General features: G+C 41.8%; 2 protein-coding genes across 20 annotated transcripts in view; both read left to right on the top strand.

Moving 5' to 3' along the window:
* The first annotated feature begins 12 nt into the window (after window positions 1–12).
* Window positions 13–8,409, top strand: LOC106572551 (caspase-9). 4 transcript variants are annotated; one of them, XM_014146829.2, is made up of 12 exons: window positions 18–142; window positions 356–507; window positions 711–892; window positions 1,107–1,311; window positions 1,396–1,506; window positions 3,212–3,273; window positions 6,380–6,556; window positions 6,666–6,755; window positions 6,856–7,003; window positions 7,335–7,526; window positions 7,762–7,871; window positions 7,967–8,409. In XM_014146829.2, exons 3-12 carry the CDS (start codon window positions 761–763, stop codon window positions 8,090–8,092), a joined length of 1,353 nt encoding a protein of 450 aa, XP_014002304.1. In that variant the 5' UTR covers window positions 18–142; window positions 356–507; window positions 711–760; the 3' UTR covers window positions 8,093–8,409. The 4 variants fall into 4 exon arrangements, with proteins under 4 accessions (XP_045552231.1, XP_014002305.1, XP_014002304.1 ...); XM_014146828.2 differs by having other exon boundaries at window positions 20–142; window positions 356–503; XM_045696275.1 differs by lacking the exon at window positions 7,335–7,526 and having other exon boundaries at window positions 13–142; window positions 356–503.
* Window positions 8,410–11,893: 3,484 nt separating this feature from the next.
* hspg2 (heparan sulfate proteoglycan 2) overlaps window positions 11,894–13,255 on the top strand; it is a 199,816-nt gene continuing 198,454 nt past the window's right edge. For 11 of the 16 annotated variants that reach the window (XM_045696264.1, XM_045696273.1, XM_045696263.1 and 8 more), the window contains exon 1: window positions 11,895–12,291. In XM_045696264.1, coding sequence (XP_045552220.1) covers window positions 12,223–12,291 — 69 coding nt within the window. In that variant the 5' untranslated portion in view covers window positions 11,895–12,222. Of the gene's footprint in view, window positions 12,292–13,255 lie in introns of all 16 variants that reach the window. The other 5 variants (XM_045696271.1, XM_045696262.1, XM_014146820.2 and 2 more) reach the window with 2 other exon arrangements.

Here is a 13,255-nt window from a genome sequence, read left to right as displayed (position 1 = left end):
GGGACCAGAGACACCGAAGGCATTGTGGGAGTTACAGTCTTTTACAATCCACCAATCACGAGGGAGTGTGATGTAAACAAGGAAGTCGTTGAAAAATTATAGGAGAGTACAGAGAAGAGTGGGGAGTGATCACACGGAGCTGGTAAAAAACAAAACATTTATCACCACTGCTTGTCATTATAGTTTGTGTATTCTATTTATTTCCATTTACGACAACTGTATAAACCTTTTTTGGTATTTTAAAACTCAGGACTTCCGCGTAGCTCTCTGTGGTCGACATCGTTTCAATAACATGTAACTTAACGCTTTACCTAGCTAGAGGTGTATTCATTAGTCGTACTCTGTTACAAAACAGTTTTTCATGAGCCAGCCAGTTCAAATCCCGGGCCTGCCGTGGGAACAATAGCTGGAATGTGAGTTGGCACCCCCAGTATCGAAATCCTATATCCCAGCTGTTCCATGGGCCCCACGCCCACTGCTCTGACCTCTCCACTCCAAACTGTGTATGTATGTGTGTCTTTTGAAGGGGTTGGGATAAAGCGGAAGTTGAATTTCCGTTCAATTGGACAATAAAGTAATCTTCTTTTCTGCCTGTTTGCTGTTTGTATTGATCGTTGATATTTTGTAGTACTGGGACTGTCTTTGTAAATACATATGTTTTAAGAACACTTATTGTAAACTCATTTGGTAATTTCTCTTCTCTGCCACAGAGTCATTGTAGCTCTCCTGTTCCATGCTTCATAAAGCCTAAGCCTACAGAATGGAGGAAAGACACAAAAGGATTCTCCAACGCAATAGGGTCAATCTCGTGAGAGACCTGAACCCGTCAGATATGTATCATGGACTTCTGTCAGAAGGAATCTTTACTCAAGACATGATCGACGAGATAAAGGTAGTATGTGATGATATGCTTCTTGACTATTATTGTTTTGAAAGAATCCCGATTCATGATAAACATCATCATGATTAGGCTATTCTCATCCCATGTTGTTACGCACTGCGAAGTCTCACACACCAGACTATGAACAAGTTACCTGAATTATTACCATGCATCATATGCCACTGTTTCAGTTCTCAAAAGCACATACCTTGTTCCTCTATTTCAGAGCTCAGGGATCAGACAAGACCAGGCCAGGCAGTTGGTTCGAGACCTGGAGACCCGCGGGAGTCTGGCGTTCCCAGCTTTAATAGAGTGCCTTCACGAGACAGGGCAGCATAGTTTAGCAGAGCTCCTACTGGATGGAGAACCACAGAACCAGCCTCTACCTCAGTCTGTCCATGTCCGGCCAGTCGTTAGGCCTTTACCAGTTTGTGAGTAGGCATGTGCATTCATTACAATATCGGTCCATACTGCTGAAATTCTCATATTTGCTCTGGACTGCTCTATTTTGACAGACTCACCTATGGACACTGTCAAGCCTGTTCAAGTGGTAACCCCTGTCTATCCAACTCAATCAGTGAAGGCTATGCCCACCACACCCATTCCATGTACAGTGGCAAGAAAAAGTATGTGAAGCCTTTGGAAATACCTGGATTTCTGCATAAATTTGTCATAAAATTTGATCTGATCTTCATCTAGGTCACAACAATAGACAAGCACAGTCTGCTTAAACTAATAACACACAAACAATTATACGTTTTCATGTCTTTATTGAACACACAGTGTAAACGTTCACAGTGCAGGGTGGGAAAAGTATGTGAACCCTTGAATTTAATAACTGGTTGACCCTACTTTGGCAGCAATAACCTCAACCAAACGTTTTCTGAAGTTGCGGGTCAGACCTGCACAACGGTCAGGAGGAATTTTGGACCATTCCTCTTTACAAAACTGTTTCAGTTCAGCAATATTCTTTGGATGTCTGGTGTGAACTGCTCTCTTGAGGTCATGCCACAGCATCTCAATCGGGTTGAGGTCAGGACTCTGACTGGGCCACTCCAGAAGGCGTATTTTCTTCTGTTGAAGCCATTCTGTTGTTGATTTACTTCTGTGTTTTGGGTTGTTGTCCTGTTTCATCACCCAACTTCTGTTGAGCTCTAATTGGCGGACAGATAGCCTAACATTCTCCTACAAAATGTCTTGATAAACTTGAATTACATTTTCCATCGATGGTAGCAAGCTGTCCAGGCCCTGAGGCAGCAAAGCAGCCCCAAACCATGATGCTCCCTCCACCATACTTTACAGTTGGGATGATGTTTTGATGTTGGTGTGCTGTGCCTTTTTTTCTCCACAAATAGTATTGTGTGTTCCTTCCAAACAACTCAACTGTAGTTTCATCTGTCCACAGAATATTTTGCCAATAGCGCTGTGGAACATCCAGGTGCACTTTTGCAAACTTCAGACATGCAGCAATGTTTTTTTTGGACAGCAGTGGCTTCTTCCGTGGAGTCCTCCCATGAACACCATTCTTGTTTAGTGTTTTATGTATCGAAGACTCATCAACAGAGATGTTAACATGTTCCAGAGATTTCTGTAAGTCTTTAGCTGACACTCTAGGATTCTTCTTAACCTCATTGAGCATTCGGCGCTGTGCTCTTGCAGTCATCTTTGCAGGACGGCCACTCCAAGGGAGAGTAGCAACAGTGCTGAACTTTCTCCATTTATAGACAATTTGTCTTTCCGTGGACTGATGCACATCAAGGTTTTTATAGATAAGTTTGTAACCCTTTCCAACTTTATGCAAGTCAACAATTCTTAATCTTAGGTCTACTGAGATCTCTTTTGTTCAAGGCATGGTTCACATCAGGCAATGCTTCGTGTAAATAGCAAACTCACATTTTGTGGGTGTTTTTTTATAGGGCAAAGCAGCTCTAACCAACATCTCCAATCTTGTCTCATTGATTGGATTCCAGGTTAGCTGACTCCTGACTCCAATTAGCTTTTAGAGAAGTTATTAGCCTAGGGGTTCACATACTTTTTCCAACCTACACTGTGAATGTTTAAATTATGTATTCAATATAGACAAGAAAAATACAATAATTTGTGTGTTGTTAGTTTAAGCACACTATGTTTGTCTACTGTTGTGACTTAGATGAAGATCAGATCAAATTTGATGACCAATTTATGCAGAAATCCAAGTAATTCCAAAGGGTTCACATACTTTTTCTTGCCACTGTAAGTGTTCACATCAAATTTCTGTAAGGAGTTTGAGTCTGCATATTCAAGTATAAATGTGGAGATGTTTATTCCATGTTTATTCCATGCTTATTACAGCCCCTGAAAGGGAGTTTGGAAAACCCAGGGCAACAGGAAGAGTTAGACGTGACAGTATTCAGGTAAGTTATCTTGCCTTTTGGTTCTATTTACTGTAGGCTAAATGAAGCATCAGTTCCCTATTGTGGTTTTTGACAGTAGTCTCTAAAAGAATTGTTGTTTCTCAGTTATGTTGAATTTAACTTATAATATAACACATAATATGCTATAAACAGGGCATTCGGGAAAGTATTCAGACCCCTTCCCTTTTCCCACATTTTTTTTCTGTTACAGCCTTATTTAAAATTGATGAAATAAACAATTTTCCTCATCAATCTACACACAATACCACATAATGACAAAGCGAAAACAGGTTTTAGAAATTTTGGCAAATATATTAAAAATTAAAACAGAAATACCTTATTTATGTAAGTATTCAGACCCTTTGCTATGAGACTCGAAATTGAGCTCAGGTGCATCCTGTTTCCATTGCTCATCCTTGAGATGCATCTACAACTTTATTGGAGTCCACCTGTGGTAAATTCAATTGATTGGACATGATTTGGAAAGACACACACCTGTCTATGTAAGGTCCCACAGTTGACAGTGCATGCCAGAGCAAAAACCAAGCCATGAGGTCGAAGGAATTGTCCGTAGAGCTCCGAGACAGGACTGTGTCGAAGCACAAATCTGGGAAAGGGTACCAAAAAATGTCTGCAGCATTGAAGGTCCCCAAGAACACAGTGGCCTCCATCATTCTTAAATGGAAGAAATTTGGAACCACCAAGACTCTTCCTTGAGCAGGCCACCTGACCAAACTGAGCAATTGGGGGAGAAGGGCCTTGGTCAGGGAGGTAACCAAGATCCCGATGGTCACTCTGACAGAGCTCCAGAGTTCCTCTGTGGGGATGGGAGAACCTTCCAGAAGGACAACCATCTCTGCAGCACTCCACCAATCAGGCCTTTATGGTAGAATGGCCAGATGGAAGCCACTCCTCAGTAAAAGGCACATGACAGCCCGCTTGGAGTTTGCCAAAAGGCACCTAAAGGACTCTGACCATGAGAAACAAGATGATTAAGGTCTGATGAAAGCAAGATTGAACTCTTTGGCCTGAATGCCAAGCGTCACATCTGGAGGAAACCAGGCACCGCTCACCTGGCTAATACCATCCCTACGGTGAAGCATGTTGATGGCAGCATCATGCTGTGGGGATGTTTAAACAACTACAGACCAGTATCCCTTCTTTCTTTTCTCTCCAAAACTCTTGAACGTGCCGTCCTTGGCCAGCTCTCCTGCTATCTCTCTCAGAATGACCTTCTTGATCCTAATCAGTCAGGTTTCAAGACTGGGCATTCAACTGAGACTGCTCTTCTCTGTGTCACGGAGGCTCTCCGCACTGCTAAAGCTAACTCTCTCTCCTCTGCTCTCATCCTTCTAGACCTATCTGCTGCCTTTGATACTGTGAACCATCAGATCCTCCTCTCCACCCTCTCCGAGTTGGGCATCTCCGGCGCGGCCCACGCTTGGATTGCGTCCTACCTGACAGGTCGCTCCTACCAGGTGGCGTGGCGAGAATCTGTCTCCGCACCACGCGCTCTCACCACTGGTGTCCCCCAGGGCTCTGTTCTAGGCCCTCTCCTATTCTCGCTATACACCAAGTCACTTGGCTCTGTCATATCCTCACATGGTCTCTCCTATCATTGCTATGCAGACGACACACAATTAATCTTCTCCTTTCCCCCTTCTGATAACCAGGCGGCGAATCGCATCTCTGCATGTCTGTCAGACATATCAGTGTGGATGACGGATCACCACCTCAAACTGAACCTCGGCAAGACGGAGCTGCTCTTCCTCCCGGGGAAGGACTGCCCGTTCCATGATCTCGCCATCACGGTTGACAACTCCCTTGTGTCCTCCTCCCAGAGTGCTAAGAACCTTGGCGTGATCCTGGACAACACCCTGTCGTTCTCCACTAACATCAAGGCGGTGACCCGATCCTGTAGGTTCATGCTCTACAACATTCGCAGAGTACGACCCTGCCTCACACAGGAAGCGGCGCAGGTCCTAATCCAGGCACTTGTCATCTCCCGTCTGGATTACTGCAACTCGCTGTTGGCTGGGCTCCCTGCCTGTGCCATTAAACCCCTACAACTCATCCAGAACGCCGCAGCCCACTGGCTTCCAGTTGAAGCTCGCATCCGCTACAAGACCATGGTGCTTGCCTACGGAGCTGTGAGGGGAACGGCACCTCCATACCTTCAGGCTCTGATCAGGCCCTACACCCAAACAAGGGCACTGCGTTCATCCACCTCTGGCCTGCTGGCCCCCCTACCTCTGAGGAAGCACGGTTCCCGCTCAGCCCAGTCCAAACTGTTCGCTGCTCTGGCACCCCAATGGTGGAACAAGCTCTCTCACGACGCCAGGACAGCGGAGTCAATCACCACCTTCCGGAGACACCTGAAACCCCACCTCTTTAAGGAATACCTGGGATAGGATAAAGTAATCCTTCTAACCCCCCCCCCTAAAAGATTTAGATGCACTATTGTAAAGTGGTTGTTCCACTGGATATCATAAGGTGAATGCACCAATTTGTAAGTCGCTCTGGATAAGAGCGTCTGCTAAATGACTTAAATGTAAATGTAATGTTTATCAGCAGCAGGGATTGGGAGACTAGCCCATGATGCAGGGAAAGATGAACGGAGCAAAGTACAGAGAGATCCTTGATGAAAACCTGCTCCAAAGTGCTCAGACTGGGGCGAAGGTTCACCTTCCAACGGAACAACAACCCTAAGCACACAGCCAAGACAACGCAGGATTGGCTTCGGGACAAGTCTCGGAATGTCCTTGAGTGGCCCAGCCAGTACCTGGACTTGAACCCGATCGAACATCTCTGGAGAGACCTGAAAATAGCTGTGAGAGGATCTGCTGAGAAGAATGGGAGAAACTCACCAAATACAGGTGGGCCAAGCTTGTAGCGCCATACCCAAGAAGACTCGCTGCCAAAGGTACTTCAACAAAGTACTGATTAAAGTGTCTGAATACTTATTTAAATTTGATATTTCCACATACTCTGTGTCTTGCCTAGTCAAGATTGCAACAAGTTTAAATTTGAGTCCAACAAGTTCCCTAATTTGATTGTTTGGATATACTGTGGAATCATTGCATGCTTTACTTTCATATTCTCTCAGAGTTATAAGATGGATGCCAACCCCTGTGGACACTGCCTGATCATAAACAATGTCGATTTTGAGCCTAAGTCGGAGCTGAGTAAGCGCACAGGGTCCAACATAGACTGTGAAAAACTGGAAAGAAGATTCAAATCTCTGAACTTTATTGTTCTTGTCAAGAGAAACCTGAAACAAAAGGTGAGGATGTCCTCAGCTACCTCCCTGTTTAGCCTACTCGTTTAGTTGATAAATATTCATGTTTAACTGGCCAAGTGATCCAATGCTTACATTAATCACTATATTTCAGCAAATAAAGCAGGAGCTTTCGGCTTTGTCCAAGAAGGATCATTCACAGTATGACTGCTGTGTGGTGATCATGTTATCACATGGGACGGAGGTAAGACTCTTTCTATCCTTTTACAAATGCATAGAAAGTGTAGGCATTTTTGTCTTTCAGGAGATGAATAATGTTATTCCATTTCAATGCATATTTTCAGGTGTGTAACAATCGCTTCCCCGGTGCAGTGCATGGAGTGGATGGGCCCAATGTCCCAGTTCAGCACATTACCAACTACCTGAACGGTCAGAACTGTCTTTCCCTACAGGGCAAGCCAAAGATCTTCTTCATCCAGGCCTGTGGGGGAGGTAAGACAACTTCACTAGCTATAATAGTTCCTTATGCTTAGTTATTGCTTACTACTGCTTATGCAGCACTGTAAGACAACTTCACTAGCTATAATAGTTCCTTATGCTTAGTTATTGCTTACTACTGCTTATGCAGCACTGTAACAACAATGTTATGAAGGTGTTGAAATAATAGTCTGTACACTGGGTTACATCTCCGACAGTGGAGGAAGTATTTGGGGGCTAGTGGTACTAGTCTCGCTCTGTCAGTCATCACACAGGATTCTGGTTTGAGAAACCCAGAACGGCTGGAGTCATTTGTTATAACGTTCTGTACGTTGTGGTCTGGCAGGTGAGAGAGACACAGGCTTTGAGGTGTCTCCTGACGAGGCAAGGCCTTGTATTGGAGGAACAGGTGACCAGACAGACGCAATGCCTATGTCCTCCAGCAGTGACTCTCTGAGCACTCAGTCTGATGAGCCAGACGCAAAGGCCACACTACCCACACCCAGCGACATACTGGTGTCCTACTCCACCTTCCCCGGTGTGTGTGTGTGTGTGTGTGTGTGTGTGTGTGTGTGTGTGTGTGTGTGTGTGTGTGTGTGTGTGTGTGTGTGTGTGTGTGTGTGTGTGTGTGTGTGTGTGTGTGTGTGTGTGTGGGGGGGGGCACGTTTGTGTGTTTCTGTCAAATACAGTAAATCTTTGTGGTTATCAATCCCAGAAAGTGTTGTTAGTGTGTCTGTCGCTCTGATGGCTGTTTGTCGGTGTGACTTGTACAGGTTACGTCTCCTGGAGAGATACCCAGGCTGGCTCCTGGTATGTAGAGACACTAGATAACATCTTAGAAGAGAATGCTGCCACTGATGACCTGGTCACCATGTTAATGATGGTGAGTTTGTTGTCTTTTTAAAATACTGCTTTATTTACTTTTAATTATACTAAAGTATATCCTCTTATGAAGCTTTCCATGTTGTTTGTGTTCAGGTAAGCCATGAAGTTTCAGAAAACTCGGCCAACGGCCTCTACAAACAGATGCCTGGTTCCTTTAACTTTCTACGCAAACTTCTCTACTTCCAAGCCCTGCCCTGCCAGAGACCAATCCTGTCATGACAGCACAGAGTTTCACTCTCAGGAAATTGTCTCTTCATGTGCCCTTTTAAAACAATTAGAATTTTCTCTATCAATGTTTATTTGGATATGTGATCAAAGAGTACCAAGATTGTAATTTTGTTGACATTTTTCTAATGTTCTTTCTTTTCTTGTTTTTACACTCAACATTTTTGAGAATGCAAAATCATTGTGAAAATCAAAAAAATTGCAGCGGGAAAAAAACAATGGTTTACCTAGAGAAGCTCTCTGCGAAATATCAATCAGGACTGTTGATGACCTTACTATTAGCCAGAAAATAAATTGTATATAATATGTAATTTCCATGTTGAGTGAATTCATTTCAGGTGAATATTTAGTGAATGGCTGTGCTGTGCTGTACTTCTGGGTAACGATGTGATGTCCAAAATTAATTGTGTAATTGTGTTCTGGTCATATTTCTACACTGTTTTTTTAATGATTTTAATTTTATTTTAAGGTTTAAAGGTTACCATTGCAACATTTCTTTGGTATGGGGGGATGCCTGTGAGTCATTATGGCTTTCAAATACAGTAAGCAGGATTCAGGAGTTTGATAATTATAAAGTAAATTGATATGTTTCGACATGCAATGGGAAATTCCTGAAAGACATACTAAATTCTAAAATCCACGTCTGGGTCCCTCAATTCCCACTTCCAGGTGTTGGAATCCATTGATATTTGAAGTGTTTCATATTTTTGGGCTGATCCTTTTGATTTATATCATAGATGTCTGACCACAGCTGTGCAGTACAATTCCAATTGACTTGGTCCACAAGCAAGCCAGCTCCAGGGACAACTTGAAGACCAATCTGTAATGGTGAATGATTTTTATTTATATTCCAAATCACAGCATTGTGGTTTGAGGCCTGCAACACAAATAATCCTTTGCCATTATTGAATCCAAGAGAAGCAGAGGAGCCAGCTCTAACCTGAGAACAGATCACAATTTACAGATGTACAATGCTGTCATCAAGGCAAAGCGTGACTACTTTGAAGAATATAAAATACATTTTGATTTGTTAACACTTTTTTGGTTACTACATGATTCCACATGTGTTATTTCATAGTTTTGATATCTTCACTATTATTCTACAATGTGGAAAATAGTAAAACAATAAAGAAAAGCCCTTGAATGAGTAGGTGTGTCCAAACTTTTGACTGGTACTGTGTGTTTGTGTTAATGTCATGGGATGTGCAACGCAACTTACTACAGATTTGGCATCTGGATTAAATCAAACTTTTGTTCCACATTACCGTGGCTAATGCATATGCATTACATGCAGGGAAAGTGTAATTATACTGTAGTTATATAGTACTACGCTTTACCATACATGCCTATGTAACTACCCTGTTTAAGGTAATTTAATACACATGAAAATACAAATCTCTTGTTCTGTTGATCAGCCTAGCTTTTGAGAGGGAGAGGAAACATAGTGGAATGAGCTGTAGCTGAAATGCCAGGGTTAAACTCTTAATTATCGTTCTGCTTCTTAGAGCTTGGTGAGACTGGTTGTCCCATGGTTATTTGACATATAACCTTCCCCAACGTTCTGGGATGGTGCAGCATAGTTGCTTGGCTTTGGAATATTCTCAGCCCATTTAAGGAACTTTTTGTGGGGGTTTTCATTACTTTAACAGAATGTTTCCTTAAAGTTCAAGCATGGTTACATTTAGTTTATTTTGATGTAATGTTCTAGGCAAGTTCTCCAACTTGTTTGACATTGGGAATGTTCTCAAATAGTTCAGAGAATGTTAAAAAACAACGTTCTCCTGTGGGAATTTCCATACTTCAGCATAACGTTTCCACAATGTTCTATTTAAAGTAGGTCTAATGTTCTTAAATTCAAATCAAAGTTTATTTGTCAAGTGCGCCGAATACAACAGGTGTAGTAGACCTTACAGTGAAATGCTTGCTTACAGGCTCTAACCAATAGTGCAAAAAAGGTATTAGATGAACAATAAGTAAATAAAGAAATAAAACAACAGTAAAAAGACAAGCTATATACAGTAGCGAGGATATAAAAGTAGCGAGGCTACATACAGACACCGGTTAGTCAGGCTGATTGAGGTAGTATGTACATGTAGATATGGAACCTTACGAAACAACGTTCTTCTGTGGGAATTTCAGTATTTCAGCATAATGTTTTCTGCAGGTTTCCTCATGGTTCTTTTTAAAGTAATGTTCTCAGAAAACTTTCCATAAAAACCACAAGAAAATATTAGTAAAGTTCAAAGACTTTCAAAGAATGTTATTGAAAAACATATACACTGAGTGTACAAAACTTTAAGAACCCCTTCCTAATACTGAGTTTCCCCCCCTATTTTCTCTTGGCCATTCACCCTCTGAATGGCACACATACACAATCAGTGTCTCAATTGTCTCCAGGCTTAAAAATCCTTCTTTAACCTGTCTCCTTCCCTTCATCTACACTGACTGATGTAGATTTAACGAGTGACATCAATAAGGGGTACCCATGGTGAGAGAAAGGCAGGTTGAGGTTGCCAGGATCAGAGTAGTGCAGAAGCTGTTGTATGCTGAGGCAGTGAAGAGAGTGGGAGAGGAAGATGGGTCCAGGGTGAGGGATCCTAAGAGGATCCCTGTGACTAGGCTGAGGCAAATAGAGAGTGATAGCAATAACGTACATCAGTAAGGTTGGTTTTTTGGCGTTCGTGGCCATGGTTGTCAACTGTACTGCAGGAATGGTACGTAAATCACAGAGGATAGATGTTGTGGTGGCAGCTGCAGAGAATTACTTGGGTGTGCGAGATTCTACTGCAGAAGAGTTACAAGATGCTGCTATTTTTGTGTTTATCTGTTTGTTTACAATGTTTTGTGTTACAATTTTTAAGAAGAATGTATAGAGTTTTTCAAAATATATGTATGTCACTAAGAAAAAGGAAAAAAAGAGTATCACCATAGTGTTCCTGTTGTTGTTGAATTGTTATTCCAGGCTTACACTAAATCATTAGAAAAGGTCTAGAAAAGTACATGCTTCATGATTTTTTTGCTTATTGATTTCATAAAGAATATAGGCCTAGGTGGCCTACAATGTACAGTAAGTCTACATTGTAATGTACTGTTAAATCACAGTAATTTATCCTCACAGACATGCAGTGGAGAAATGCACATCACAGATATTCAGTGGAGAAATGTCATCAAGCCTTCGATGGGCAACGAGAGCAACTGATTCGAGATCAACAACAGAGGGCGCCGATGCTCAGACTTCTCCAGCATCAAGGTAGGCCTAAACCGCTGAGAGAACATTCTATTTAGGCCTACAGGTCAAAGGTAGAGTAATTTCCACATCGTGTAGTATCAACACAAAGCTCTTCCACTAAACCGCTTTTGGTTAGGATGGTGGTGAAATGTGATGCATGACAAAAGCGCGCCAAATATCTTCGGCGGCCACGATATGCCTCGAAGTCAAGCGCTTAAAAAAAGACATAAATGTGCATCTGAGTGTGTTCTAAATTTAAAAAATCGAATCAAATGTTACTTGTCATATGCTTCGTAAACAACAGTTTTAGTAGTCTAACAGTGAAATAATATGTATTGGTGCGTAATTTACTCGTAATTATTCATCTCTACATTAAATCCCATTTATGATCCATTTCAATGTGTTAATTTAGCCATGTAACCTAACACATTTTTAAGCAATGGGGTTGTTTTAAAACTGTAAAGCAAAAGATATGCTAGGTGGGTCGGCGTCTCCTCGCGGAGGGATTACAGCTGCCTATCAGCAGAACTCCCTGAATTCCATTCCGCCTTTTACGCGGGGCAGTGGCTCGTCTATCGCAATAGCATCGGACTTCCAAGTGACTTGCGTTGGCATTACAGGTCGAAGTTTCGGAGTGCAAGAGAAAGTGGGAGCGAAGTGAACTATCTCTTTCACGTGATTTAAAACATATATATTTTTATTCCGTTTCCATAGAAAACGCATTAAGGAATCCTTTTTATGTTGATGAAGTCCCACCGGGTGTGGGACGTAGAAAATAATTGTCCTTTATAGAAAGTGTAAAGAGGTGCACCCAACCATTACTTCAGTGGCCAGACGTGAAGGACCTTGATTTTCCTTTCCCCAGCATTTGCAGCCTGTGCTAGGTTGGTGGAAAATGGGCACGCGGATCCACTCGGTCTCTGGACTTATCGTCTCGTTGATATTTACATGTCATCTCATAAATGTAAGTGATCTTTTACATACTTTTATTTTGAACTTTAATATATTTCTCATGAACAAGATTTTGTAGATCCTCTGGTCTAGTTTTCACATTGCTCCACGCACAACCGAAAATTATTTGCTAAAGAAAATTAACTTACTACTAGGCTACTTTTCAAAACTTTATTACAGTGTAATGCTATTGTTTCTTGAGTGTTGCGAGTCAAGTGTCCCATATATAGCATAGTTGAATATATATGATTCACCACACGCTAATTATACGTTTCATAAATATGTGCTAAAAAATAATGTGACAAACTGGAACATCGAGTGGAATAGAGCTGATCTAATTATGTCCATAGAAACAGTCTATTCATAGTCAAGTCTCTCTTCTGTCTACATGCAAAAAACTTTCTCAATCTTCTGTCTGAACCACACTCATTTCACATGAAACGCTTCAGGAAAACTGGCAACATTTGACCATTATTCCATTATTTGCGAAATTATGCAAAGGCTACATAAAACAATAATTTAATGGATGTGAAAGGACTAGACTCTAGAATTGGTTGCTTATAAGTTACTGTGCATTAAAACCAACTGATTGGTTAGGCTAGATTGTAACCGCTTTTTTTTCTAGGGGGAAATACTGGTGTCTATAACAGGTATCAGTAAACTTGTGTCAATATACTTTGTAATGCCACTTGTTCTTGTATGAATATTCATCAGCATACTTTTTAACTTGAATCAGTTCTTGTGCTAGTGGCATACTGTTTTCAATTCATTCAAAATGTTCTATGAATATCTCTTCAGATAGAGCTTCACATTGGATCATAAGAATAATGTATGAAATGTATAGTGTAGACTGGCCCTGTGCTCAAGTGATGTGAATTGTAGGAGACAATAACCCCAAGCTTTAAGACAGAACTGCAAAACAAGGCTACCCGGACTACCTGCATTGACACTTTTTTGAACTAACTCTCTTGCACTGA

Source organism: Salmo salar, chromosome ssa15 (assembly GCF_905237065.1).
Source record: "Salmo salar chromosome ssa15, Ssal_v3.1, whole genome shotgun sequence".
Taxonomy (NCBI): domain Eukaryota; kingdom Metazoa; phylum Chordata; class Actinopteri; order Salmoniformes; family Salmonidae; genus Salmo; species Salmo salar.
The sequence above is the reverse complement of the archived record's forward strand: the minus strand, read 5'-3'. Positions and strand labels throughout refer to the sequence as shown.

What these genes read in the sequence shown, in the direction of transcription:
- LOC106572551 (XM_014146829.2), top strand. Translation starts at nt 761, where the DNA reads ATGGAGGAAAGACACAAAAGGATTCTCCAACGCAATAGGGTCAATCTC. An exon ending in AGAGAAACCTGAAACAAAAG is followed by an intron (nt 6,557 to 6,665) that starts GTGAGGATGTCC and finishes ACTATATTTCAG; the next exon opens with CAAATAAAGCAGGAGCTTTC. An exon ending in GTCCTACTCCACCTTCCCCG is followed by an intron (nt 7,527 to 7,761) that starts GTGTGTGTGTGT and finishes TGACTTGTACAG; the next exon opens with GTTACGTCTCCTGGAGAGAT.